At 31.4% G+C, this 26,616-nt stretch overlaps 1 protein-coding gene across 1 annotated transcript; it reads right to left on the bottom strand.

The window, feature by feature from the left end:
- Positions 1 to 11,074: 11,074 nt before the first annotated feature.
- LOC113515498 (serine protease gd-like) lies at positions 11,075 to 18,855 on the bottom strand. The gene is made up of 7 exons (XM_026899727.3): positions 18,501 to 18,855; positions 17,516 to 17,704; positions 15,832 to 16,057; positions 14,082 to 14,194; positions 13,100 to 13,261; positions 12,134 to 12,296; positions 11,075 to 11,385 (listed from the first exon to the last, which is right to left on the bottom strand). The coding sequence occupies exons 1-7, from the start codon at positions 18,747 to 18,749 to the stop codon at positions 11,150 to 11,152; spliced, it is 1,338 nt and encodes a 445-aa protein (XP_026755528.1). The 5' UTR covers positions 18,750 to 18,855; the 3' UTR covers positions 11,075 to 11,149.
- Between the last annotated feature and the right edge of the window lie 7,761 nt (positions 18,856 to 26,616).

Genomic DNA, 26,616 nt, shown 5'->3' on the forward strand with positions numbered 1-26,616 from the left:
GAGAAGGTTCTTTGTTTTATTTAACAAAAACAAAACAAATTTTAGTTACTTTTGCTGTCGAATAAATATACATAGTAAATCCACCATAAAAGACCAATAATTTCCATATAAATTGCGAATTCTGTTTCACATTTCAGTGTTGATACGTTGTTATTTATAGTCTGAATCTCGCATAATTTGACTAATTACCATATTTTTCATTCTGTATTGGATTTTATGCTATTTCTAGATATTCATATATCCTTTATAATAAATTTAGGCATATTGTTTTATATTTATATTCACAGATATATATTTACACTAACGTTATTCTATTAATTAGTATTAAAAGACACGATTGACGTACTTTTTGTTGTATAAAATAAAACATAAAATGCGCAGATTACACAAATTTTTAAACGTCTTCGAAAAAACCAAATGTTTTCAATTATTTTGCACTTTTATCTGTACTTATGTCAATTCATAATAATTTTTTTATAGTTTATTTTTCAAACTCTCTTATTAATTTTGTAAAGATTTCAATAGTCTGTTTTTCTCAGCAAAGGAAAAGTTGAATTTGTTAGTTGATTAAAATTATTTTGTTTAATTCTGCTACCATTTAACTGTTATTTATATATAACTACATATTATTCGGTATAGAATTTAATCATAACTGTACATTTAATTCGATTACCATGATTTTTATTTTTTAATCTTGAAAATCAACTTTTAGACACATTTTCTGTATTCACATATTTTAAATCTCGTATGTACATATATTTTATATTTCAGCTGATCAATATTAAGTTCTGTAATAGTTATCATTATCTTCATATAAGTCGTTAACTATCCACTTCTTAACATAGGCTTTCCCCTTACAAGGGGGTTTTGCTAGAAGTTGCCACGCTGGGCAGTCGAATTGGAAGTCGCAGTTAGGCCTTGGTCTTTCTAAGAGGGACGCTTCTGTCCATCCCTCGACCTTTAAGTTTGATTAGTCGCTTCTTATAACACCCACCCAAAGGAGAGAGTGATACATTCTATGCCGGGACCACATGGTATAGTTCTGTAATATTGGACGATATTAACTTCATCACAATAGTAACAGGTTTTTTTTTAATAAATCTTTTTTAAAATAACTTTACAAGTTCACAAGAGATTGGTAGAAAATATTAATTTGAATAAAAAAATCAATATACTATATACGTGTATATAGTAATTAATAGTACTAATTCACAGTATAAGCCGCCAGTTAGAATTGCAGGATACGTTTGTTACAGACTAATTTAATGCACGGTCATGCACCAACGGGCTAGTCGCAAAGCTTCGTTAGTTCAAAGCCCGGTTGGTTTACGGCAAACCACGGTGGAGTTCGTATATTATACATTGAATCTAGTCTCTTTTATATAAAATTCAACTAAATAATTTATCCATTTCCTATATCTATCTACAATCACGCTATGTTTATTGCGGGATAAACATAGAGAACTGAGTATTTAAGGTTTCTATTCAAAAACCAAGATTCACTTTCTCATACAAAATTAACACTTAAAATTGATAAAGAAATAAATTATGAAATAAATAGCTATTTTTAGCTCTAGCTAGATAGATAGATGATTCCTCGATGACTATAGTTATCGAGCTTCTAGCAATTTTGCATCAATTTTGATAATTCATTCATTCATTTCATTTGTTGAGTATTCACTACTGAACATAAGCCTTCCCCATAAGGGGAGTTTTGCCAGTAGATGCCACGTTTGGCAGGCGAGTTGGCAACCGCAGTGGGGACTTTTAGAAATGCTTTAAAAAGGACGCTGCTGCCCATCGTTCTACCACTAAGTTCCCTTAGACATTTTTTTTGACACCCATGGGAAAGAAAGAGGTACCTACCTACCAAGATACTAAGCTTAATTAGCTTAAGCGGATTGTTAGTAATGAGGTTTAACATCGCCATTGTTAGCGATATACCCAAACAGGTCGACCTCCATGCCATTCCCCTGGAAACATTCGTGGTTAACTTTTGAATTCGTCACAATGGGCTAACTGACCAGCTTTCATTCTCATCTATCATCTCACATTGGTGCCCCACAAGTGTATACCGATAGCGCAGGCGGGGTAACTATTCCATCATCACCCATTAAAGAAATCTACTAAGCTGAATTCCATTGAAAGTAGGAGCAATAAAAATTATCTAGTCCGAACATTTTTTTACTTTGCATGCAATGTATTTAGTATGATAATTTTGAAGAATTACTTTCAGATTTCGACTATAAAAAATCTCGGTGTTAGACTTACATGGCTGTGTTTTGGTATAAAGTGTGGCATGGTAGTGAAATTACAGGGTACACAGGTACAAAAACATAGTCCTTAAAAATAGCATCGCAGGAAGTGGTTCTACCATGGATGTCACAGTTTATTCAGTGTAGTTTATGCTTATAGGCGATGGTTACCAAATTCTATCAGTTATTTTAAGTTAAATAAAAAAGCTGTTGTTTTATGTATACTAGATTTTCGCATAGTAAGTACTCTAAAATGTTCTGAATATAAATGTAAGATCTCTAATTGTCTCTTATCTCATTTGCAGTAACTTTTTCCATATATATTACGATTTTACTCAACATACGAATTAATTAAAACTTTCTGTTTAATGAGCGACTGTAGGTTGTCACGTCACCCTTTTTGGTTGAAGCATAAATTGGAAGATTAAAACTTTATGAAAGAAATGTATGTGTGTTATTTGAGTATATAAAGGATTTCCTTATTCTACTGATTTTATTACAATAACGGAAAAAAAGGTATATTCATGACACGAGCACCGATGTTAAAGCCTGTAGATGATGCTAATTAGCATCAATATAAAAAGTATTTTACATATGTTTAGGCACTTACCACAAATACTAGCCAATTTTTTATAATCTGAAGAAATACCTATCTATGATATTGCATTGTTTGAATGTATGAAAACTCTATCGTTCCCTCCAAAGTATGATACAGATTATAAAGATTACCAATATGTAACAAACATATATATATATGTATATAAACAAAATGAATAATTAATTATATGAACCTAATTATATAAAAGCAAGATAAAGAGGCAACAATAAATGTTCTTATCGCTATATAACGATATCTTTCTGGCAATTTTAGGATAAAAAGGAAAAATGAGGCTAAAGATAAATTTATAATATAAGTAATAATATACTTACAGATAATAAAATTAATAAATAGACACAAATATATAATATATACATTTATATGAATATACATATACAAACTCATATAAAGATAAATATACAAATACACTGCATTTTTTTAATGGATGACAATGGAATGCTAACCCCGCCCGCACTAACAGTTTACGCTGCAGGGCACAAGAAACAAAGATGATGAAAAGGCAGGTCAGTTAGCCCATGGTGATAAATAGACCTGGAATTCAACACGATGGTTTCCAGAGGGAACCGCGTTGATGTCGACCTGCTTTGGTATATTATTAGCAAAGGGGCCCTCAGTCTTCATTACTAACATTCCTTTCACCGCAATATACTGTATTAGGTACTACGACGGAGATAATTTTATGAAATAGTGTTTTTATTTTCACTATTTAAAAAAATTTGTTTCGTAATTTTTTTCTATTATTTTCTGGTGGAATAAAGTATTTGTTTTAAAACATCACTGCATTGTATGACACTCATGTATCTACAGATTAACGTTATATGCATTAATAATTCAAAGAACTAATTTCGTGTGCAATTAAAATTATACTTTAATAGAAAATATATTTATATTTTATTTTAAACAGACGTTGCGGTTCAAAGGTTTATTTTTCATAGAAATCTGAACAAAGCTCTCACAAAGTATATCTGTTTTCTAATTACATTATATGTAGCTAATTTTGTATTAAACTTTATTACAGAGTGAGGGCAAGCACCCTTCTTATTTTATCAAGGTACACAAGCTTAAAAGAATATATATACGTATTTAAGCTGAATATTCATCTACTACATTAAAGGTCATTCTAATATAAATAAATTTAATAAAGTACAAAATGAAAGTACCTACATATGTCTATGTGAGTGTACCCACAAAGGGTTCAGTCTGAAGTTTATTTTTTCTTTTATTTTTTTTTTATTCAACAATATATACTGGCATCTACATTATGCTGCGTATATAGGTACTTTTTACTGTATATATATATATTTTTTTTTTTGATCGGTTAAAATGGTATGGTAACCCCGCCTGAAATGAAATGAAAATGGAATTGTCACTTCGCTTGCGCTTTTGGGATACGCTGGCGGAGCACAAGTGAAGGGTGATAGATGAGAATGAAAACAGGCCAGTTAGCCCATCATGATGAATTCATCAGGAATTAACCATGATAATTTCCAGGGAGAACCGCGAAGAGGTCGACCTGGTTGGGTATATTGCTAGCAATGGGATTCTCAGTCTCCATTACTAACAATCCCTTTCCCCCCTTTTACTGTATATTGTTGACATATAAAATCATTACGTATAATCTCGGCTTCTTTCAAATAATCAGGATAAAGGGCAGTCAATATTTTTATTCTATACCAAATACATACAAGAAATAACGAACAAACAAACACACTTTTGCATTTATTATATTAGTAAAAGTATTTTACTACCCATATATCTAATAACTAATTCTCGTGTGGTCCCGGCATAGAAGAGACCACCACTTCCTTTCTCGTGGGTGTCGTAAGAGGCGACTAAGGAAGGGCGAGGGATGAGCAGCAGCGTCCCTCTTAAAACATCTACAAAGTCTAACTGCGATTGCCATACCACTTGTCAAGCGTGGCAACTACTGGCAAAAACCGTATAGGGGGAGTTTTATGTTCAGCAGTGAGTAGTTAAAAGTTGATATAATATACCACTTTAAATGAAATTTTCGTTAATTCTCTCTACGTTTTTTTTTTCGACGTAAAATTCGTATGCTAATTATAAAATTTATGTATTATGTATTTCGAATTGAATTTTAGATATTGATATTTGCATTATTGAATTTTCCATATAAAATTTATATTTGCCAAATTGATAACAATCATGTTTTGAATTTTTTTAATCTAAAAAAAATATTTATTATTTTATGAGTATTGTAGATAGAAGTTCTTTATTTATAAAAATATTCAGACTTTATGCACATAGTTCAACAACCTCGAACAAGTTTATTTGAATCTTTGATGAAAAAAGATAAAACTCAACGGGTTGAAACCACTCTGAGAACATAATTTGTTCTTTAATATTAAAAGGTACTGACGTCTTCATTGAATTAATTAATATACGCAAGAACTTGAATTTTTACACCGACCGATGAAATAGTGTGTTACTATGATGTCTTATAGCAATATCGATTTTGAAATGTCCAGAATTAAAATACATTAATCTGTTGTTCAATAAAAACCCCATAAATTCACAATATTCATATTATTAGGCTTAGACTCTCTGGAATGAAGGGCTTGAGCTTATTTTTACTTAGAAACAGTTTTAAAAATCTCTTGATGATTGTGAAGTTTGATTGAAAAACACTGGAAAATAATTTAATACTGAATTAATATCTTTTCCATTATTTTAATAATTAATTCAGTAATTCATTAATTCAATTCTAAATTGCAGAGGAGTTATATACAGTAATATATCATACCTTTTTTATGCAACTTAACGTGGCAAGCACGCTGACAGCACACTTGATGGTAAATGGTAACGTCGCCTATGGACATGAACAGCACAAAAACACTACGGAATATAATGTGATTATTTGTGATGGCCATGATACTATCCATGATTTGTCATTCCTGATTAATTCATTCATTTTCAAACAATTTCAAAAAGAAGGACATTCTCAACTCTTTTCTGTTTTTTACCTCATAACTCCGTCAGTTATAAACCGATTTCAAAATTTCTTTTTTTTTATCTGAAAGGATATATTTACAGATCGATTCTATAGAAATTTTATCAAAATAGTTTCGTTTTTAAATTACTGATTTAAAAACTAAACTAAGACTGGTCTTGCTACAATTGAAGTCGGTTTTTTTTTACATTTTTTGAAACAAAAAGAAGCTAGAAATATAAAAAAATATGTTTATTATTTATATATTAGTATGAAAACATTATCTATATTTTATTAATATATTAATATTACAAATATATATAAGAGACGAACAATGCAGGTTCACAACCGTATTACAATATATGAGGCCGCACGCCGCACTTGCAAGAAAATCGTTTCTTGCTTGGTTGAGCTTGCATTGCTTCAGAGCTATACAGAAGCAAATGATGTGGGTAACGTCCCGAACAGTCGACGTAAGCACGGAAAATGTCCTGCATTTACACTAAATCCTCATATTGTGCTTGGTTTGAGAATTGAAATTTTAGAGAACTGTGTAACAAAACATATTTTGAATTGAATATTATTTGAAATGTTAATACTCGTGTATGCTGTGTAAAAAAATTTTAACATAAAATAAACTAAAATAAAAGAACAAAATAATTATTTAAAAAATGTATAAAAATTTTAAAAATAATAAGAGTATTGTACAGTAAAACTAAGTCTGAATGCTTTAAATATTATATACAGTAAGAAGGTTTTCATGATTATGTATAATTATGAATCGATGAGGAAGAAAAGTTCTTCAGTGGCGACCCCGTACGGGCAAACGCAGTGTACGACGATCCCCCCCCCCCCCCACTAGATGAAGTGATGACCTCAAATGCATTGCAGGGAGTCAATGGATGCAGGTGGTTTAGGACCGTTCCTTATGGCAAGCTATGGGCGAGGCCTATGTCCAGAAATGGACGGATAATGGCTGAATGATGATGTATAATTAATTCAGCAGTTGTTTTATTGTAATAATAAATAATTGATGTAAATTTGATACTTATTAGAATTTGATACTTATGAGAATAAATTATTAATTAATTATTATAATTTAAAATAACGAACTAGTTAACGATCGTAAAATTAAAATTGTAAATATTTTTTTATATTATGCATGTACTATTGCCGTGCCTTAATAAGGTTTTTAAAGGAATTCCCTAGAGACTACAGTATGAGGTATTTCAAATAGGGAATATTATGGTTTCTTCAGAGTCGGCAACGCACACGTAATGTTGTAGGCCCGTAATGTTGCAGGCGTCTATAGGCTACAGTAATCGTTTACCATCAGAAGGGCTGTATGCTTGTTTGCCACCTTCGTGGTATAAAAAAAATCTGGGCATCTGTTCTAAAAAAAAATATAATATTTCTATGTAAATAACGAACATTATAGTTAAAATATCTGAAGCAGCCTTTTTTCAAATTGTCGATAAACAAAATTAAAATTACAAAACCTCCAACAGAAGATGATACCTAGAGAAGGCTCAAATATAGTACAATTTATATAATAAAGCAAGCTTTTTCATCACTCATGGAATTACACTTACTATGTAAGAAATTTGAACAATTAACTACAAACAATGGTCGATGTATACGATACATGAAATGTAACACCAAATGTTGTATCAGGAATCGTAAACATTCGATTTTGTGGGAACTGCCAGCCTCGTGAGGCGGTATAAAGCATTAATGTTGATTGCTCCTCCTTCCTCGATTGGCGGCGTGGCGCACCAACGGTCTGTCTACAGTTTTTGCTTTTCTTCCCGGAAAACCTCTAAATATATTGAAACTGAAATGGAGAACGCCTTTGACTATTATGTTACACAATAGTAAAGAAACAATGTAAGCGAACTTCGTAGAAACTTGCCATATTTGTGAAATTATGATTTGAAATTCCCAGATGCCTAAGGAATTAAGGTTTGAAATTATTTGCCGTTTCGTTTGGCATTATTCATTGTCTTAGTTGTTTATTTATATTTTATTTACAGTAATTATAATTTTCTAGCAAAAAAGACAGAATTAGAAATAATTAATATTTTTCGCTTTCACTCTTTTGGAATAAACAAAAATATTTAACTATGTGATTATTTGAATTATATACATAATTTTTTCTTGGTTTAATGCTTAATAAATGCTATTGGATTCTTTTTTTTTTTTGGAAATATCAGTTCCTATTTATTTTTATTTATTTATGCTTTATTGACCACATTACAAAAAAAATTTCTGGTACAAAAGGCGGACTTAATAATATATAGCATTCTCTCCCAGTCAACCTTTGGCTAAACAGATATGTATATATTGAGTATAGCTGGCAAAATACCCTATCAGGTCAGTCTCCACACATCCCATCGTGGTTAATTCTAGATAAATTCATCGTAATGAATCAACTACCCTATCGCTTAATGATTTAAACAATGTATAGCTTGTATTTACCCACCCACTTATCATATTATATATATTTTACCTAACATCAATTTTCGTTAACTATATGTGGTAGCTTTTAATTGGCTTACTGTTGTTATCTATATTTAATTATTAAGTAAAGCTCCCCTAATAAATAAATTATAGCATTTTTAGTTTTTAGTACTTCTAAGTTATTCATTATTTATAATATATTCTCGGTCTTTTTTAATATCCACCCCATAAATACAATTTATCATCAGTAGAGAATCCTGTCTTAGAGAAGAGTGAAGACGTGTAGCGCCTCAGAAATTCAATTACACGCCTCCGCATTATTGCGAGAATGTTCTAGAATTCACATTTTTTAATAAAGAGATAGATAGATACTATAATATGTACTGGAAACGTTACTACTGATACTAATTATTGACTTAAAAAAAAATAACAAATGAAAAGAAATTTAAATTGAGAATTGAATACAATCTCGATAATGTTAACGTTGCGACCTTTTTTGTTTATTTTTTTTAATAGCCATTTATTTTTATTATGCCTGTCACTGTTCTTCTTTTGTTTTTTCATTGTAAATATTTCTTTCAAAATATACATAAGTTTGAATTTTTTTTTTCAAAATTCAAAATTCAAAATTCAAAAATCATTTATTCATGTAGGACATTTTAGCCGCTTATGAACGTCAAATTAATAATTTTGTTTAAAACCTCTACTATTAGTATTTATGTGACTGCCAACACTCGAAGAAATACCGCCTTTATTATTACCATAATAATATAGCAATATAGCAATAGTGGTGATCAATCTTGTAATGGTAGTCACACACACACACTAATGTTAGAGGAATTAAATAAAATAATTCTAATCAAATTATTTAAAAATATTCCGTTCTAAACAATGCAAGCTACGGGTTTCGACTAGTTTTATAACAGAGGCACACTCAATCATTTTATATTCAAAAAAATTATTATAACACAAGCCCGAACTGATACTAAGAGTGTCTTCCGAGGAAATGAAAAAGCCAGCATAATACAGACGACGGCACTTGGTACGGTACTCCTGCATAATTTATTAAAATCTTATTAGAAAGTGTCACCGAACAAAAAAGGAAAGACTTATAACACAGCGCATTATAAGTATCCATTATACCTTTTATCAGCAGACTGTTGTATCAAGTTTTTTAATTAGTTACGAAGTTATGAAGATATTCTGTAGCTTTTTAACCTTATGTGGCCCCGTTAGTCAACTTTCACCAATAATTGTCTTTCAGAGCGGAATTTAAGTGAAATAATATAAAGATTTTACCAGAGTGAGACTTTGTATAAAAGTCGATTGCTTGGGTAACTCTGTCCCAATCGTGTTTCTACCGTAAAGCAGTTGTGTTTGCATGGCTGTGTTTCCGTTTGAAGGGTGGGATATGGCGTGAATTTACAGGGTACAGAGGAATAACATCTCTGGACAATAACAGTCCTCAGGAATGGCAACGCATGGTGGATATCATGGACGAAACAGTATACTCTGTTATGTCATGTCTATAGGCGATGGTTACCACTTTCCATCAGGTGGGCCGTCAGCTTGTTTGGCATTCTAAGTTGTATAAAAAAAATCATATTATTCATTCAGGTACGTTCAGCCACTTTAACGCAAATGATTGTATCGATTACCACTATTACGTGTGGTGTCACATTTGAATCATGAAATTATTTTTATAAAATTGGGAATAATAACTGCTGTGTGGTCCCGTCATAGAATAAGCCATCTAATCTTTCCTGTGAATATAGTAAAGACGACTAAAATAACTTAAAGGTCGAGGGATGGGCAGCAGCGGCCCTCTTAATAAAACATCACCAAGGCCTAACTACGGTTGCCGGGGGAAAGGGATTGTTAGTATTGAAGATCTAACAACCCCATAACTAGCAATATACCTTATCATATCGACCTTCACGCGGTTTCCCCTGGAAACCATCTTGATTAATTCTTTATGAATTCGTCACTATGGTCTAACTGACCTGTTTCATCCTCATCTATCATCACTCACTAGTGCCCCGCCAGTGTATACCGATAGCGCAGACGGGGTTACCATTTCATTATCACCCATTAAAATACTACGGTTGCCAATCCACATGCCAAACGTGACAACAACCTGCAAAACCTCTTAATACAGAGAGGCCTATGTTCAGCAGTGGACAATTAACGGCTGATATGTTATGGGAATAGTAAAAAAACTGATAGTCCACTAAATTGAAAGTAAGTAATCACCGTATCCTTCACATGAACTGCTTTTTATAGCCATATATAGTACTTCGTATTCATTCCCAAGTATATTTCAAAATTTATTTTTATTAATTGATATAATGACTTTCAAAGAGTTTCAAAGAGTTCAACCTTTGTTACTAGTACCACTGCCCATGCGTTGCCATTTCTAACTAAAAACTATAGTATTAAATTTCCATACTCTGTAACTTTACTGCCACATCCCACTCTTCACAGTCTTACTGTTCTTATACAACTTTTTGTTACTTTTTGTGTTACAACGTTATATAACTTATTGCATACTCCCTATAATATATAATGCAAATAAAATATACTCGTTCGTTCATCCACAGCCAAAAAGCAATCATATAAGCACAGCTGCTTGACGACAGAAAAGAGATTTTTTTTGTTAAAACTATTAACTAACAATGCTTGTTCTTACATAACATCTCTTACATCATCCACTTTCTTAACTCGTCTCATGCAAATTACCTATTATTGCTTAATTACACCAATCATATAATGATAACACAATAAAAAAAATTGTTTGACTTATAACTGTTACTATAATTAATAAACTTAAAATTAATATCACAATATATTCAACTTTATACTAAACTATTGCGTAAAAACAATATTACTTTGAAATTTTAAGTCAGAGTGATGGTAAATCCATCCATAATGGGGCCCCACATCTGTATACACCATGTAGTAATGGGGGTCACAATCGGTATGTCCTGGAGACACTCCACATTTTGAGAGAACACCACGCAAAAACCAGCTGACTTTGTGATCTGGTTGAAGAACTGGAATCACCAAGCCACCTCCGCTGTCTCCGTTTCGTGGATTCACAGCTGAAATTCGTAACAATATAAATTAATTCATATAATTGATATATAGAACAAAACCGTCGTTGTACTATTCTGTCCTAATGTAACTTTTTTTCCGGTAGAATCCGAAATGGGGAATATTTACAAAAAAAGAACCCAAGAAAACAACCCATGGAGATGATTTTTGTATAAAGTAATGCATATATTGTGGTAAATACCTATTTTGTAATATCATAATATATATATTTTTTATATTGTAGTACTAGGGAATCATCCTAACACACTAGAACCGAATTAGTGGCATACAGTACGGTTTCAGAAGAGTTATCTCCCGCGTATATTCAGGATACAAATAAGCTCCTTGCCAATTGTTTTTCTACAGACTATAGTATTGGGTTTTTCAAAAGAGGATATTAAGGTTATTTTAATACCAGTAATATATTCGTGTCAGACCTGATATTGTAGGTGCCTATAAAGTAGTGATTATTTACTAGCAAACAGGCTGAATAGGTCTGTTTCCTTTCCCATGGGTGTCGTAAGCGGCGACTAAGGGAACTTAATAGGTGGACAGCAGTATTCCTTTTAAAACATCACAAAGCCTAACTGTTGTTATCAACTCGCCTGACAAGCGTAGCAACTAATGGCAAAACCCCCCTTATGAGTATTTTTCCTTTCAACAGTGGACAGTTAACAGCTGAGGCTGAATGCTTATTTGCCATCTTTGTGATATAAAGAAAAATATTGAAAAAAGAATCCATGGATAGGTACTTACTGGAGTTATAACCATATCCAGCGCAAAAAGTAAATTCATTTAGGAGCCTTTCGTAAACGTTCGGTGCAAACGATACGCACGTTGTATCATTCTGTATTAAGGTATAGGTGGAGCGCAGAACGTCAGATGGCTTATTGTCTTCTGTTTGTCCAAATCCGACTATCTGTAATTCAATACCGTAATTTTATTACTTTTATAACAACTTAGAATGGCGAACATACTGATTACTGGATTAAAAGTTGTAATCGTTCTTTATAGACGTGTAGAATACGATGGCCATGTGAAACCAGCATAGAATAGGCCACCCCTTCCTTTTCTGTGGGTGTCGTAAGAAGCGACTAAATGACCTTATTGGTAGAGGGATGGGCAACAGCGTCCTTTTTAATACATGTTTAAAAGCATAACTGCGATTGCCGACTCGTCTGACAACCATGGCAACTACTGGCAAAATTACCCTTATGGAAAAGGCTTATGTTCATCAGTAGATGGTTAATAGCTAAAATTATAATGATAGTACGATTGTCATCACAGAATTATGATATCCATGGTACTCTGGAAACTGTTATAGTTAATTTCTTGGGGATTTGTCATGATTGAGTAAATGATTTACCCCTACGACCTATCATTTATTTATCCTTTCTTCTCTCATTGGAACCCCGTCAGCGGAAACCAATTACCAATTAACCCTTTTGAAGTAATTTATTTTATATATACATAGTAATAATTCACATATTTTATAAAAACATTACTTTTAAGTTGGTGGTCAAAAAAAAAACTTAGACAAGAAATACTAGATGGCGCTGGAATCGAAGTAGTTTTTGTTGATTATATTGTTCGTTAATTTAGAAACTTTTCCTCTAATATTTTTAATTATAAAATAATCAACAAAAATCATAAATCTCGATTCGTTATTTAGTATTTCGTGCCCAATTTTGTTTAATGACTAACTTCCCTAATTGTACTTACCGCAGCCTCTTTTCCAAAAAGCATATCCTTATTATAAACTGGTCCCCACACACATATCGGTTGTACGTATTCAGTGTATCTGAATTTATTTACTTTGATAACTGCCAAATCAGCCGTTGCTAACGTATCCGTGTAACCGGGATGCAAAATTACTTTCTGTGCCTAAAAAATAGGTATATTAAAAAATAAGTAAACAGATATATGTATAATAATAAATATATAAATATTGTTTAGTAACATTACGTTGTACTACTTGTACAACAATTAGTCCATTACCCTAAGGTTGTCTTGAAAAGATTGCTCACAGCAAAAAAACCACCCTACTGTACTTATACAATTGTATCGTTATATTTGTTGTCTTGTCTTTTTTTTTTTCTATATTATATAATGCAAATAAAGTATACTCATTCATTCATATGTTTTAACGTCATAGATATAAACGGTAGACCTAGTAAGCTAAATAAATAAATGTGAATTATGATTACAAAAAGAAAATCATTATACATACGAGTATATATGGCATACAAGTAATGTAAATTATCCTAATTAGTATGGTAAATGGGTTCATTCATGGTATTTTTTTAAGTTTGTTTTTTATACTCAAATAAAATACTATTATTATACATTACTCTACCTTATTCTTTAATTTTTTTATTATTATTTAAGTCAATAGAGTCGTGAAATATTTATTTTGAGAAAACACCATCAAATTGAAAATCTTTTCTGTTATGAAATGAAGTTGCATAAAAATCTACTATTTATTAAAATAAATTACAAAAAAAAGACATAAAAATTTCAGTTACATAGTATCCAGAAAAGATACAATAGAACTGGCTTTATCAATTAAGTCCGTAACAAAATCTCAAAATAATAAAGGTAATTGTCAACTGTTGCCGGTATGTTGAACGATTTGAATTATATATATAAATTATATGATTACATCTAGGTTTGAGTTATAGAAGAAATAAAACCTAGTACTCACCGTAACAATTTGTCTGCCAACCTGCTTGATGTCTCTACGGTTACTTACACCGGCCACTATTACAATTCTACTCGCGTCCACAGTCACACCGGCTTTTCTGACACAATGGCCGGCTGTAACAAATTAAATGTTGCATACATTACGTGGCTGTCATAATGTTTTGAAAACTAACGTTGCAGAAAGGCGAAATTTCTTCAGAAGTTCTTACTATATTTGTTATGGATAAATGTTATGTGGATAAGTTCGTTTAAGTTAGATGTATACAAATATCCATCACCTATACAAGATCTTGGTCGTTGTTGTACCCAAACTGATATAAAAAAACTTTGCTTACTTCAAGAAAGTATACTTTTAGCTTTGACTTGGATTTTATTATAAACTTCTAACTAAACATTCTGTCTCAGAAAAAAAAAATATATATAATAATCTGTTGCCGTTCCGTTAATCTTGTTAAAACTCAAAATTGGCTTGTTTCTAATTAATTGTGTTTAATTTTTTTTTTTTGTTTTGTTCGTTTATATACAGAGATAGTTTAAAAGAAAGAAATGTCTGAACAGATTAAAGTTCATCTGAAAAACCGACAAATTAAAAACAAATAATTTTGAATGGGAATCGCCACTTCGAATTACTTTTAATAGATGGCGTTATAAGTGATACAAAATTCACCGGGTCGTCTAATGTTATATAAATCATAATCAATAGATAATATCAAAATTTGAAAATGCATGACGATGACTTTTTTATATTTATATCAATTTTTTTTTTCATTAAAACTCAAGTTTATTGTAATTTTGCTCACAAAAATAGGTATATTCTTGTGGCAATATCCTTAAACATAAATTTTGCCTTGTTCATATTGTATTTTCGTATGTACGCAAAACTGAAATAACAATATCAATTTCTGTGGTTAAATGATTCAGGTAATTGTAAATTATGCAGTCATTTCAAGATCAATGTTCCGAAATCTTTTATAATTTGTATTCTCATTTTTTTTTTTTGTTATTTTATTATTAATAGCTTTTTTTGTGAACGTTAGTATATATTTTAACACAATACAGAGTTTTCTTTTAGTAACTAGCAATAGTGAACCAATATATTATAAAATACTATCTTCATTTACACCTAATTTATTTATTTATTAGATGCACAGGATAGCTTTACAACAAAACATTTAACAACATCAATACAGACTACATGTATCATGACAAGTTGTAAGGCAAGATATAAGCGCATAAAGCATGATAGGAAACATTAACAAGAAACCTTATATTTAAATATTAGTACGATATTACTGATCTAAGAACTAATACAAAAATTATTCGCAACAATTTTTATTTATACCAATGAAGTGACAAACAAGCAGACGGCATACCTGATGGTAAGTGGTTAATGTAGCCTATGAACGCTTACAATACCAGGGGTATTACCCGCACTTTGCCGACCCTAAAGACACTCTTTAACCTTTTTTAAAGAACCCCATGCGGTAGCCTTGGAAAAAACTCGGCAGGGAGCTCTTAAATAAATAAGTTAACATATAGGGACATAAACCCTCTACACGTTCTTAAAAAAAGTTCTAAAAAAGTCTACCGTAAATCTAATAACAATATTCACCCAAATCCAACCCTGTTATCTACAAAGTGACCGAATAATAACAAAGCGTTAGGCGGCAGACATAAATGTTTATAGTACGTTGCTTATTGCCAGTAAGACAATATCGAATTCCAATAAAATAGTGAACGCGGATTCGAACCTGTTACAATAGCAGTCCTTGATATGATATTGCCACCGCAATAATATTCTTCGCCAATCGCATTAGGGTTCCTTAGGAAAATGGCGACGTGCCACGGCCAATCGCCGGCCTTGGCTTCGGTTCTTACAGACACCAGTTCAGTATGATCTAACGACCGTCTTCCGCAAATATGCGCATATTTGTCCGGGGTTTTCGTTACGTTCAAAGATTCAATAGTTTGTGATGCCTGAAAATATAAAACTGAAAATGTAACGTATAAGCATGTATGTGTGTGTCAGGGGACACACTTAGCACAAATAGCAAAAAGATGTGTATTCGAATTCCATAGTGCAAATGGTATCGGAATGAATATAACGTTATAGTCCTAAAGAATAGGGGGGATAAGGGAAGAAGATAAGGTAATAAGGATTTTGCTAGCAATATACCCTGTCAGGTTGATCTCCTCATGGTCCCCCTGCAAACCATTGTGATTGATTTATTGTTAGATTCGTCACAGTGAGCTAACTGACCTGCTTCATCCTCACTTATCGTCCCTCACTGGTGCCCCACCAGTGTATACCAATAGCGCAGGCGGGATTACCATTCCATTATCATCCATTAAAAAAAGTGCCAAGGAATGGTAATCCATAAAGAATTTTGAGGGTGTCACAGAATATTCTGATGTCTATTGTGCAGTTCATATCTATGGACGACGATTATTTATCATTAGCCGAACCGTTATCTTGTTTGCCATTCTAAAATATATAATAAAAAAAACTATAATTCTCGAATGCGTATTTACGCATTTTAATGTATCAAAAAAGTAGGTATAAAGATTTACAAAGATTAAAAATCCTATAAAAAAAATTAAATTCAATTGTGACAAAACCAGTTATTTTGAGATAAAAAATTCTGAAGCGATTTTGATGAAATTCCTATAGAATTAATCTGTAAGTATATTGTTTTAGATAAAAAAAATTGTTTTCCAAATCGGTTTAGAAATGCTGTAGTTACGAGGTAACAAACATAAAAAAATTTAACCAAATTGAAAACTTCCTACTTTTTGAAGTAATTTGAAACGAAACTATGTATTAAAAGTTGTCTGTAAAGGTATCCATATTTCACTTGTTTTTCTGCCAATAAATATCTGTACTTTTGCGAGTATTATTTCAGTTTGATAGCGTGACATAGGACTGAAATTACTGGGTAGGCAACCCATAGTTATATCAAACAGGCAAATAGCCGGGCTATCAAACAGCGACATCTAGTTACAAAGTAAGAAAACCGCATTTATAGTAGGTACTAAATAATTTATCTACCTGTTAAAAATGAATGAAAATTTTGAGTCTCCAATTAAATATATTATAAAAAAATAAGTTTATTATTAAATTATAATTTTTAATTATTAAATTTATATAACATATGTATTAAAGTATAATTTTATATAAAATATAAGATCGTGTGGTCTCGGCGTAAAATAAGCCAACCCTTCCTTTCCCGTGAGTGTAGTAAGAGGCGGCTAAGGGAGGACGAGAGACGGGTAGCAGCGTCTCTCTTAAAACAACTCTGAAAGTGTAACTGCGGTTGCAAATCCGCCTGCCAAGCGTGGCAACTACTGGCAAAACCCCGTTAGGGGGAGGCTCATGTTCAGCAGTATAAATAGATGTTTTTATTGAAAAAAAAAACAATGTATATTTCTTCTTACCTTGACAGCATCGTCACAAACTGTCACATTATTCATTGTAAATTGAGTAACAGTAGGTACATCGTTTTCGTTTGATTCCAAATCGTCAATAATTACAACAAATGAATAAGATTTCAGGATCAATCCTTTAGATTTAAGTATAAAACCATGCCAGTCGTTTATAACACTTATATCTATATTTAGTAAAGGCTGCAATATAAAAATTAAAATAAATATTTAAGATTAAGTTCTACAAAAAAAAAAAGACTTTAATTATAACAAAACTAGTTATTTTTATTTAAAAACTATAGTAATCTTGATAACACTTCTACAAGATCAATTGAAAATATATCCTTTCCGATAAAAAAGAATTGTTCAAGTCGATTTATAACTCACGAAGTAATAAAAGGTAACATATATTTACAATGAAATTGAGTACCTCCTTCTTTTTTGAAGTCGGTTGAAAAGGAGGCTATATATGATATAAGCTCAAGCTCAGTTTTAACATTTGAAGACTTTACGTAGAAATTCTAAACTCATTAAGATCAAATGTTAAGATGATTATTTCCCGATATTCTAACTTTGAAATCAAAGCTTAATATTTTTAATTCAATGTGAATTTAAGTCAATTTACTTAAGGCACAAATCAAATTACTGGATTCTTAAGGACTATAATTTTGTAACCTTTTTACACTGTTCTATTTTTAAAACTTTCTTTTTTTGTTATCTCAAATTAAATTGAATTCTTGTACATTAAATTTGACCTTTGTTAGATACCGTTGATTTTTTATGTTACTTTTATTAAAGTCTTTATCTGTTTTTTTTTTTTTTGTAGAATCATTTATGCAATATAAAATATAATACAAATTGTGTGAAAGTGAATGAAATCAAACGATTGAAAATCTTCCGTATGAAATATAAATTGATGTATGATTTTCGCCATCATCCATCACGTTCAATTAATAAAAAGTAAACAGAAAACTTGTAATTGCTTTTTAGGACTTACCTCATATAATAATTTAACTTTCTTCTCAAAACTTATTTCAATTTCCACTTGGCTTAATTGGTACAGATGAAAATTAATAACACCACGCCAAACATTTTGGGAAGAATCCAATATTTTATCGAAATGTACAACACCTAAACCGCATGGATCGTATCGTGTTAACGCCGGTCCGTTTATCGACATAGGATTAACTTTGAATATAAAAAGGAAAAAACTAAATAGCGCCGCCTTATTATAAGGCAACTCCATATTTGTTGATTAAAATTAAAATATTTAATAAAACACAACTTTTTAAATATTATAATATATAGTAACGTGTTATCTAGTCACAAACACTGGAAAAAACATAACAGAGTCCGATACTACGTACTTATCAACGAACTATATACAGAGTGTTAAAAAAAATTGTATCATATATAAAAAATATGGAAATATAAAAAGACGCGTCAGTCTACTCCAGTCTTGAACAAAATGCCTGTGGTCACTCAAGAGGCAGTCCTTTTAAGTGAAAGTTTTCAGTGACTCACATGTGTTACGCAAAAGAATTTTCTTTGTATATAATAATTCAGTATTAAGCAATTATTTAGGTCAGTTTTACTCAAATTAGTCATTTTATTAACAAAGAGTTCATTGATAGGCATTAATAATACCGATAATACTAACCCACTAACCGGGCTGTCGACCTCATATGTTTCATAGTAAACACAGCTGTATAAAATATAGGTAATCATACTCTTCATGATTGTATTGTATTTATTAATTTATATAGATTTTATGCAACATAATCTGAATCTACGATATTCGTAGAAAAAAGAAGAAAGAAAGTAAGCTTTATTGACAATCATATATACAAATATATCTTTGTTACACCCTATAAATAAATAATTGACCTCAAGATTACTCGACCTTAAGATTCTGTGAAACTGTATCATATCTCTACACCTCCACAATAGCAATTGTGGAATAAAGCGAAGACTATAATAAAAATGTATCAAAGTATTTATTCTCAGAAACTGATGTTATTGTTTAATATAAAATGAAGACGTAAAAACCATTGTTTTATGATATAATTATTGTTTTTGTAGTCATTATAGATTTCAAATAAAATAACTATAAATCTTATTAATGTAATAAACGATAATGATAGATGTTTGGATATTTGATACTCTTCGTGCAAAAACTACCAAACATATTCGAATGAAATTTGGTACGGGTAGAGTGTATACTAACTTAACATGTAGAATAGTTAGACAATAGCATAACTAAGTTAATTATTAAATATATATATATATATATATATATATATATATATATATATATATATATATATATATATACATAGCAAAAAATTCAAATATTACGACATAATCTCTTTTGAAAGCCACTTAAAAATAAGAATATTCTTTTTAGTAACCTCAGTAAATATCACATTTTTATTACAAAAACAAAACAAAACTACAAAATCGAAACTAATTCAATAAAGAAGCAAGCATAGCCGTTAGTTGAACCTCAATTCATTTGCAACAAAATATTAGGAGTGCTAACTGCGTGCCCATGCAAATACGTTTGTGTCTTCACAACCTTTTACCTTTATTGCTTCGGGTCAAATTTATGAGATTACTATATTTCTCTTTCCACGTATTCGTTAGACAGCTGTAACTTTATGTCTAGTATATTACAAATTAGTCTGTACTAAATAATATATAACAAAAAAACAAAGAGTACAAAGGTTCTAAGAAGTTCTGGAAAATTATAATTAGTGGAAAACGTTTGCAGTAGTATCTTGATTTTTCAACTGAATAACTTTCGCCAAGAAAAAGTTCTGGTTGGAATAAGAACGACTCTTCATTATAAACCGCGTGATTACAATATATATTTAAAATGACTGTCTTAAGAAGCATATTTGGTGCATAACATATATGAATAGTTTCAATTATGGCAAAATTAATATTGACTATCTCTTGAAAACATATAGCATACCTGAATGATAAAATGTTTAAATTTAGAATGTCGAATCATATACATATAGATTTTGCACTGCGTCTACCAATATTTCGCTCCGCTAGGAAAAACGAGGCCTTCTATCGTTATAAATATCTACGTCAACTAATTTAATTATAATTTTCTTTATAAATTTTATTAATATCCTTTATTAATTTAATAACATGTACCAATTTAATTTGCCGTATGGTCCCGGCATACAATGGGCTTTTTTTCCTGTGGATGTCGTAAGAGACCACTAAGGGAACTTAATGGTCGAGAGATTGGCAGCAGTGTCTCTTTTGAAACATCACCAAAGCCTAACTGCGGTTGCCAATCTACCTGTCAAATTGGCAACTAATGGCAAACTGTATAAAGCTCAAGTAAGGCCACACATGGAATAGTGTTCTCACCTGTGAGCAGGAGCGCCACAGTACCAACTCTCTGTTAGACCGCAACAAATCGGGCAGCTCGAATTGTTGACGATCGGCGTCTTACTATCCGGCTCGACCCACTGAAACTGCGTAGAGATGTTGCATCTCTGTGCATCTTCTACCGAATTTATCATGGGGAGTGCTTTGAAGAATTGTTCGGATTGATACCTGCTGCAGATTTTCACCATCGTACAACCCGCCATAAACTAAAATTTCCTCCCAACCATCTGGACGAGTGGCGGTCCTCCACCGTGCGTTTTTCAAGGCACTTTCTCCCACGCACAAACTCTTTGGAATCAACTTCCAGCAGCAGTATTTCCGAACCGATACGACAACATAATTTTATTTTATTTATGCTCGTTTGCCCCCTGTGTTTAAAAAAAAAACCACCGAAAAAAGTGAGTGGGGTCTATGTTCGACAATGGACCGTTAACAGCTAATACAAAATACGACTAATTTTATTTTATTTATTAATATTTCTCAAAAACAAAGTATGCTATGGTTGCCTCTAAATGTAAGAACAATTAGACCTAATTCACTAGTATATTGTATTGAAATGCTTTGCTGTGCTTTATGTTTGTGATTCTATAAATAATATAAATAAATAATACCTATATAACACAACTGACGTTGTGATGGACTCTGTTCTATATATTTCTATTAAAAATTCGATATATACTATTATATTAGAACTTATAAGAACATTTAAAATGAATAGTGAAATAACCTTTCATTTATTTCAAATAAAATAATTAAACGCTTCTATTGAATTGCTTTGTGACACCGCACTGTCTTTTCTACATACAAAATTAATAAAATACTACAAAGGGTATTCCCATAAAGGTCTGAGAGTCAAAAGCATACCGCACACGCCAATCCAAGGGTGAAATTAACACAATACTTTTAAGGATTGCAAACATGTTGGAAATTTCACTTTCGGCTTTTGACAACGTTACGCAAAAAGTTCGTGAAGTGGATGAAAAAATTTCATTTATGTTTGATTACCTTTAAGCCTTGAACTGGAATTAAGTTACCGCGCTGATGCTTAGATTATGTAAATAAAATTTGATCCCATATATGCGATTCCGATTCTGTGGAAGATGGAATAAAGTTGATTTTATATATTTTATTTTGGAGCTATATGTTATATGATATGTGACTTCTAGCGCGTTAAAATTATACCTATTTCTGCAAAGTAATATTTGCACAACATTAAATAATTACTAAATAGTCTTCATTTTACTATGGCTAGACTACATCGATTTCGTTTTTATAAAGTTTATATAGAAAGGCTAGAAAAAAGTTATCAAACAATAAACTCACTTCAAGTTTGTCAAATAAAGTTTCTGAATTGAAAAACAATTGAATACATTATTAAGATATAATCAGCACCATCTTCCTATCCTTATCATAATTATTGTTCAAGATCGGCATAATATGTTTTTCTCTTCTATTCTTCTCTATTCACTGTCATTTCTACATTCACTTCCATTCTAGCCATATTATCTTTCACACGGTACATCCACATCTTTTTAGGTTTTCTTCTGCCTTTATAGCTATCCTCATTCATACTTAATACCTTTCTCAAAACATGCTCTTCATCTTTCTCTAGATTATTAAGATATAATATAAAAATTGTATTAGCCCACACACAGGATAGAAGTCAATAATCATAATTATGTTCACAATAATGATACAAATTAATGAAAGAGGATTCGAGTACAATACCTACTATTAAGTGCCAATTAACTCCACTAAGAGCACTGAATCATATGAAGTACCCTTGTAGATACTTGGTTTGATCCTAATTACCTTGTATGCATTCATTAGATTTGCTCTAATGGCGTATATGTCCAGCGTCAAACCTAATTGAGTAGAGAAATGTGGGTAACAGTAAATCACTTTTTGTTTATCCTATTTCAGTTGTCAGTGTACCAATACTACTAAAAAAGTTTCTTAACGTGATGGTCTACAAAAATTTGCAATGTCTACGCATACTTTTAATTCACAAGTTTTTAAAATAAATGTCTCGCATTCTATTGTTCATTCGACAGAGTGCAAACACTGGGAATACTAGCATAGCAAAGGTATGAGAGAGATAGCACACTATTAACGTAATATCGCTCAATGTTAACATATGAGGATATGTTGATTGATTCCTTGTTACCTGTGATTCACTGCTGTCCATTTTTCCCCTAAGGTTTTGTAGATTTTTTATACGATTTGATGTACTATCAAATCGTAGTAGTGTGTGTCCACTTGATTAAATTTTGTGTAACCATAGACTATAAGGAATTAATTATGTAATTAACTACATTCAAAAATATTATTAATATGTATCTTTATCATTGCAGCCGTTATTGTCTCTCAAATAGACTGCCATAAGGAACGACTTGGAGCTATCCTCTCGCTCACTATGTATTCACTGACTCACTTCAATGTTTTTGAAATAATCGTAGTCCTGTGTATTTATATACTATGTTTACCAGTCTTTACTGTAATAGATTCTTGGCTCTTGGAACTTTTCTTCCCCATTGATTGTCAGTTCTTCGAGCTATTAGCCGGCCTATTGCTACCATAGTTTTGTAATTTTTCAGTTTATATCGATCACCTTAGTTCTTTTTAAATTAAATTATATCTCTATGTATTTTTTTTTAAATAATAGTTAATAGTTCTTCTCTGGATATCGTAATTTTAGACTTAATCATTAACCTTTACCTCAAGAATATTCCAGTCTACGGTTATTTCAATTTCACAAATTACTACGATTAAGGATGCCTGATATATAACGTCACTACATATATTAGTAGAAAATACATTATTAAAATTTGTTTTTGTGTATATACAATAATTAAGTGAGTAATGAGTTTATACTGTAGCATAGTTTATACGTGCTCCATTTTCGATCTTATCGTCTCTTCACATCATCAGACTCTTCAATAGTGACAAAATAAATATCCGAGTAACTAAAATTGTGTTTCAGCAGTGAGCCTGTTGCGTTCCGCGTAATTTCTTTAAAGCTGTAGTTGCATAAAGAGAACACTCGCGCGTGAATGTTCTGTGCAATATCTATGAGAAGAATTGTTTATATGTGCCTGTTTTATTTTTAAATGTTTTATGCATAAAATATACCTATTTTACTTTCATCGTCGCATCGCACGCCATCAACAGAGAATTCATCCTCACACGCTTGAACCTAAATGGTCGAGTACAATGCGGTTTCAAAGGAATTTTCTCAGCCTGTATAGCTAGTGTGCTCTTTGCCAAGGTTTTTATCAGGATGAACAGGATAGTGTGGCAGACGCCCATAAGTTACAGTGACTTGTTACCATCAGACGGGCTGTATGCTTGTTTGCCACCTTTGTGATATAATTAATAATAATGAAGATTTTCAATTTGGTTGTATTTTTTTTTTATAGTTACCTTTTTTCAAAATTTGTTTATCTATGTAGTCTAGATTTTTCAAAAAATCTAGATTTTAAATTAAAAAAGCTGATTTGATGATTGAAGTCGGTTTTTTGTGGGATACTATTTTAAATTATCATTAGATGGACTGTCAAAACGTTTACAATTTCAAGTTGCATAAAAACAATGTATTTTCCTTTCATCACCGCCTAGACGGCTGGTTCATTTCCTGTCTTCAAAACAGCGCAAGTATTTATCAGCCGACTTAAAAGCCTGGTTCAGTCTTTCGAAACAAACGATCCTGTTCTTACTTTGTACATGACAAAGACACAACTTTCCCGGGAAAAGAAATATTTCTATTGTTTGTACAATTGTAATCTTTAGCAGCTCTGCACCAGAAGATATTTTAACTAATTTAATTCTTCAATTAATTAATTAAAATTAATTTTAACTTAGTTATTTTGTTTTTTACGAAATTGATTTTTATTTTCTAGTGTAATCATCATCATTTCTATAACCGATTAACGTCGCACTATCAGACCTGTTTCTTTCTTAAGAGGTTTAATAATAGGGTCTTATTTTAATCTAATATCTATTTAATCTAATAGCCACCTACCTATTCATGCTTTAATTCCTTCTACCCAAAGGTTGTCTGGAAGAGATTGCTTAGCAATAAGACCGCCTTTTGTACTACACTATACGTATTGAAAATTGTTTAACAAATCATGTTATGTTGGTGCAATAAAGTGTTAAATAAATAAATAAATAAATAAATAATATCTGCTCATATTTACTAAATCAGCTTGCGAGATTTGGAATAAAAGGTACCATGTGTGATAATAAAATTTTATTCATTCCTGTTCAGTTGTTTAATAATTCAATATTCATGCATCAAAACGTAGCATTTTTTTTATAACACATAGAATATCAAAAAAGCTCATGGCTCACCTTATGGAAAGCAGTTACCATCATCATTGGTCGTATAGTGTTGTTAAAATGAAATGTACATATGTGAAAATGTACAGCCCCATAGACAGAATGCAATGTTATGCCATAATATTGCTTATCCTATGCTATACCTGACGAACTGTTGTCCTATGCCGTTGTACTCTGTATTTTTATGATCATATCCCACCTTTCAAATCAAAACATAGCTATTCTAGTACGGTTATTTTACGACAGAAATGAGACAAGCACGAATGAGACTGAGATATGAAATATAATCGACTTTTATACAAAGTTTCCCTTTGACAGTTAGTGCAGAATTGTTCTTCCCCACCAGTGCAAATACTGTATTTTTTCCTCTAGACTTAATTGTAAATATTTTAGCCGAATTGACTACACCTAGGACTGTGTTTTTTTTTTGGTGATAATGAAATAGTAACCCCACCCGCGTTATCGATATACACCGGCGGGGCACCAATGAAGGATGATAGATGAAGATGAAACAGGTCAGTTAACCCATCGTGACTAATACAACGAGAATTGTTCACGATGGTTTCCAGGGGGAACCACGTGGAGGTTGACCTGATAGGGCATATTGCTAGCAATGGAGCTGTCAAACTCCATTGCTAACAATCCCTACCTCCCCTAGGACTGTGTTTACAATATTAACTTTACATAATTCTCGAACGTTCAGACTGTGAAATGAGCTAATGAGCTACCTGCCGAGGTTTTTTATAGAGACTACAGTATGGGTTTTATCAAAAAAGGTTTAATAAGGTTTCTTCAAGGTCGATAATGCGCACGTGACACCTCTACGACGTGTTGCAGGCGTCCATAGGCTACAGTGACCATTTACCATCAGACTATTTGAGCTGTATTTTAATTAAAGAATTCACAGTCAAATATTCATATGTATTTACAAAACTTTAACTAACAAAATTTACTAACTTATTTTTCTATTATAACATTATGCGAATGAAAAGAGTCGTGATACATTGTATTTTTAATCTATAAAAACACTACGAACTATAAGGCTATTAAAAGAAACTACCAATCAACTGGCATCTTATTGTAACAATAAAATAATAAATGGCCCTTCGCGATGTCTCAATTACATTGAGCGAATTTCACTGAGATATTGTTAAGTGGAGTACTGGATGCGACTATATCACTAACTGTATTACGGATCATTTTATATATATATTGGTACCATATACCAATGTGATATAAAAAAAGAGTATATTATTCAGTTTTGAGTAAAAACATAAAAAAAACTTTAAATTTTTTACTTTTTTCCTCTTTTTATTTAACATGTAATTAAGTATATATAGTACATATTTTACTGTAAAATT

The sequence above is a fragment of the Galleria mellonella genome, unplaced genomic scaffold (assembly GCF_026898425.1).
Source record: "Galleria mellonella isolate WM207_F2 unplaced genomic scaffold, CSIRO_AGI_GalMel_v1 utg1260, whole genome shotgun sequence".
Lineage (NCBI taxonomy): Eukaryota > Metazoa > Arthropoda > Insecta > Lepidoptera > Pyralidae > Galleria > Galleria mellonella.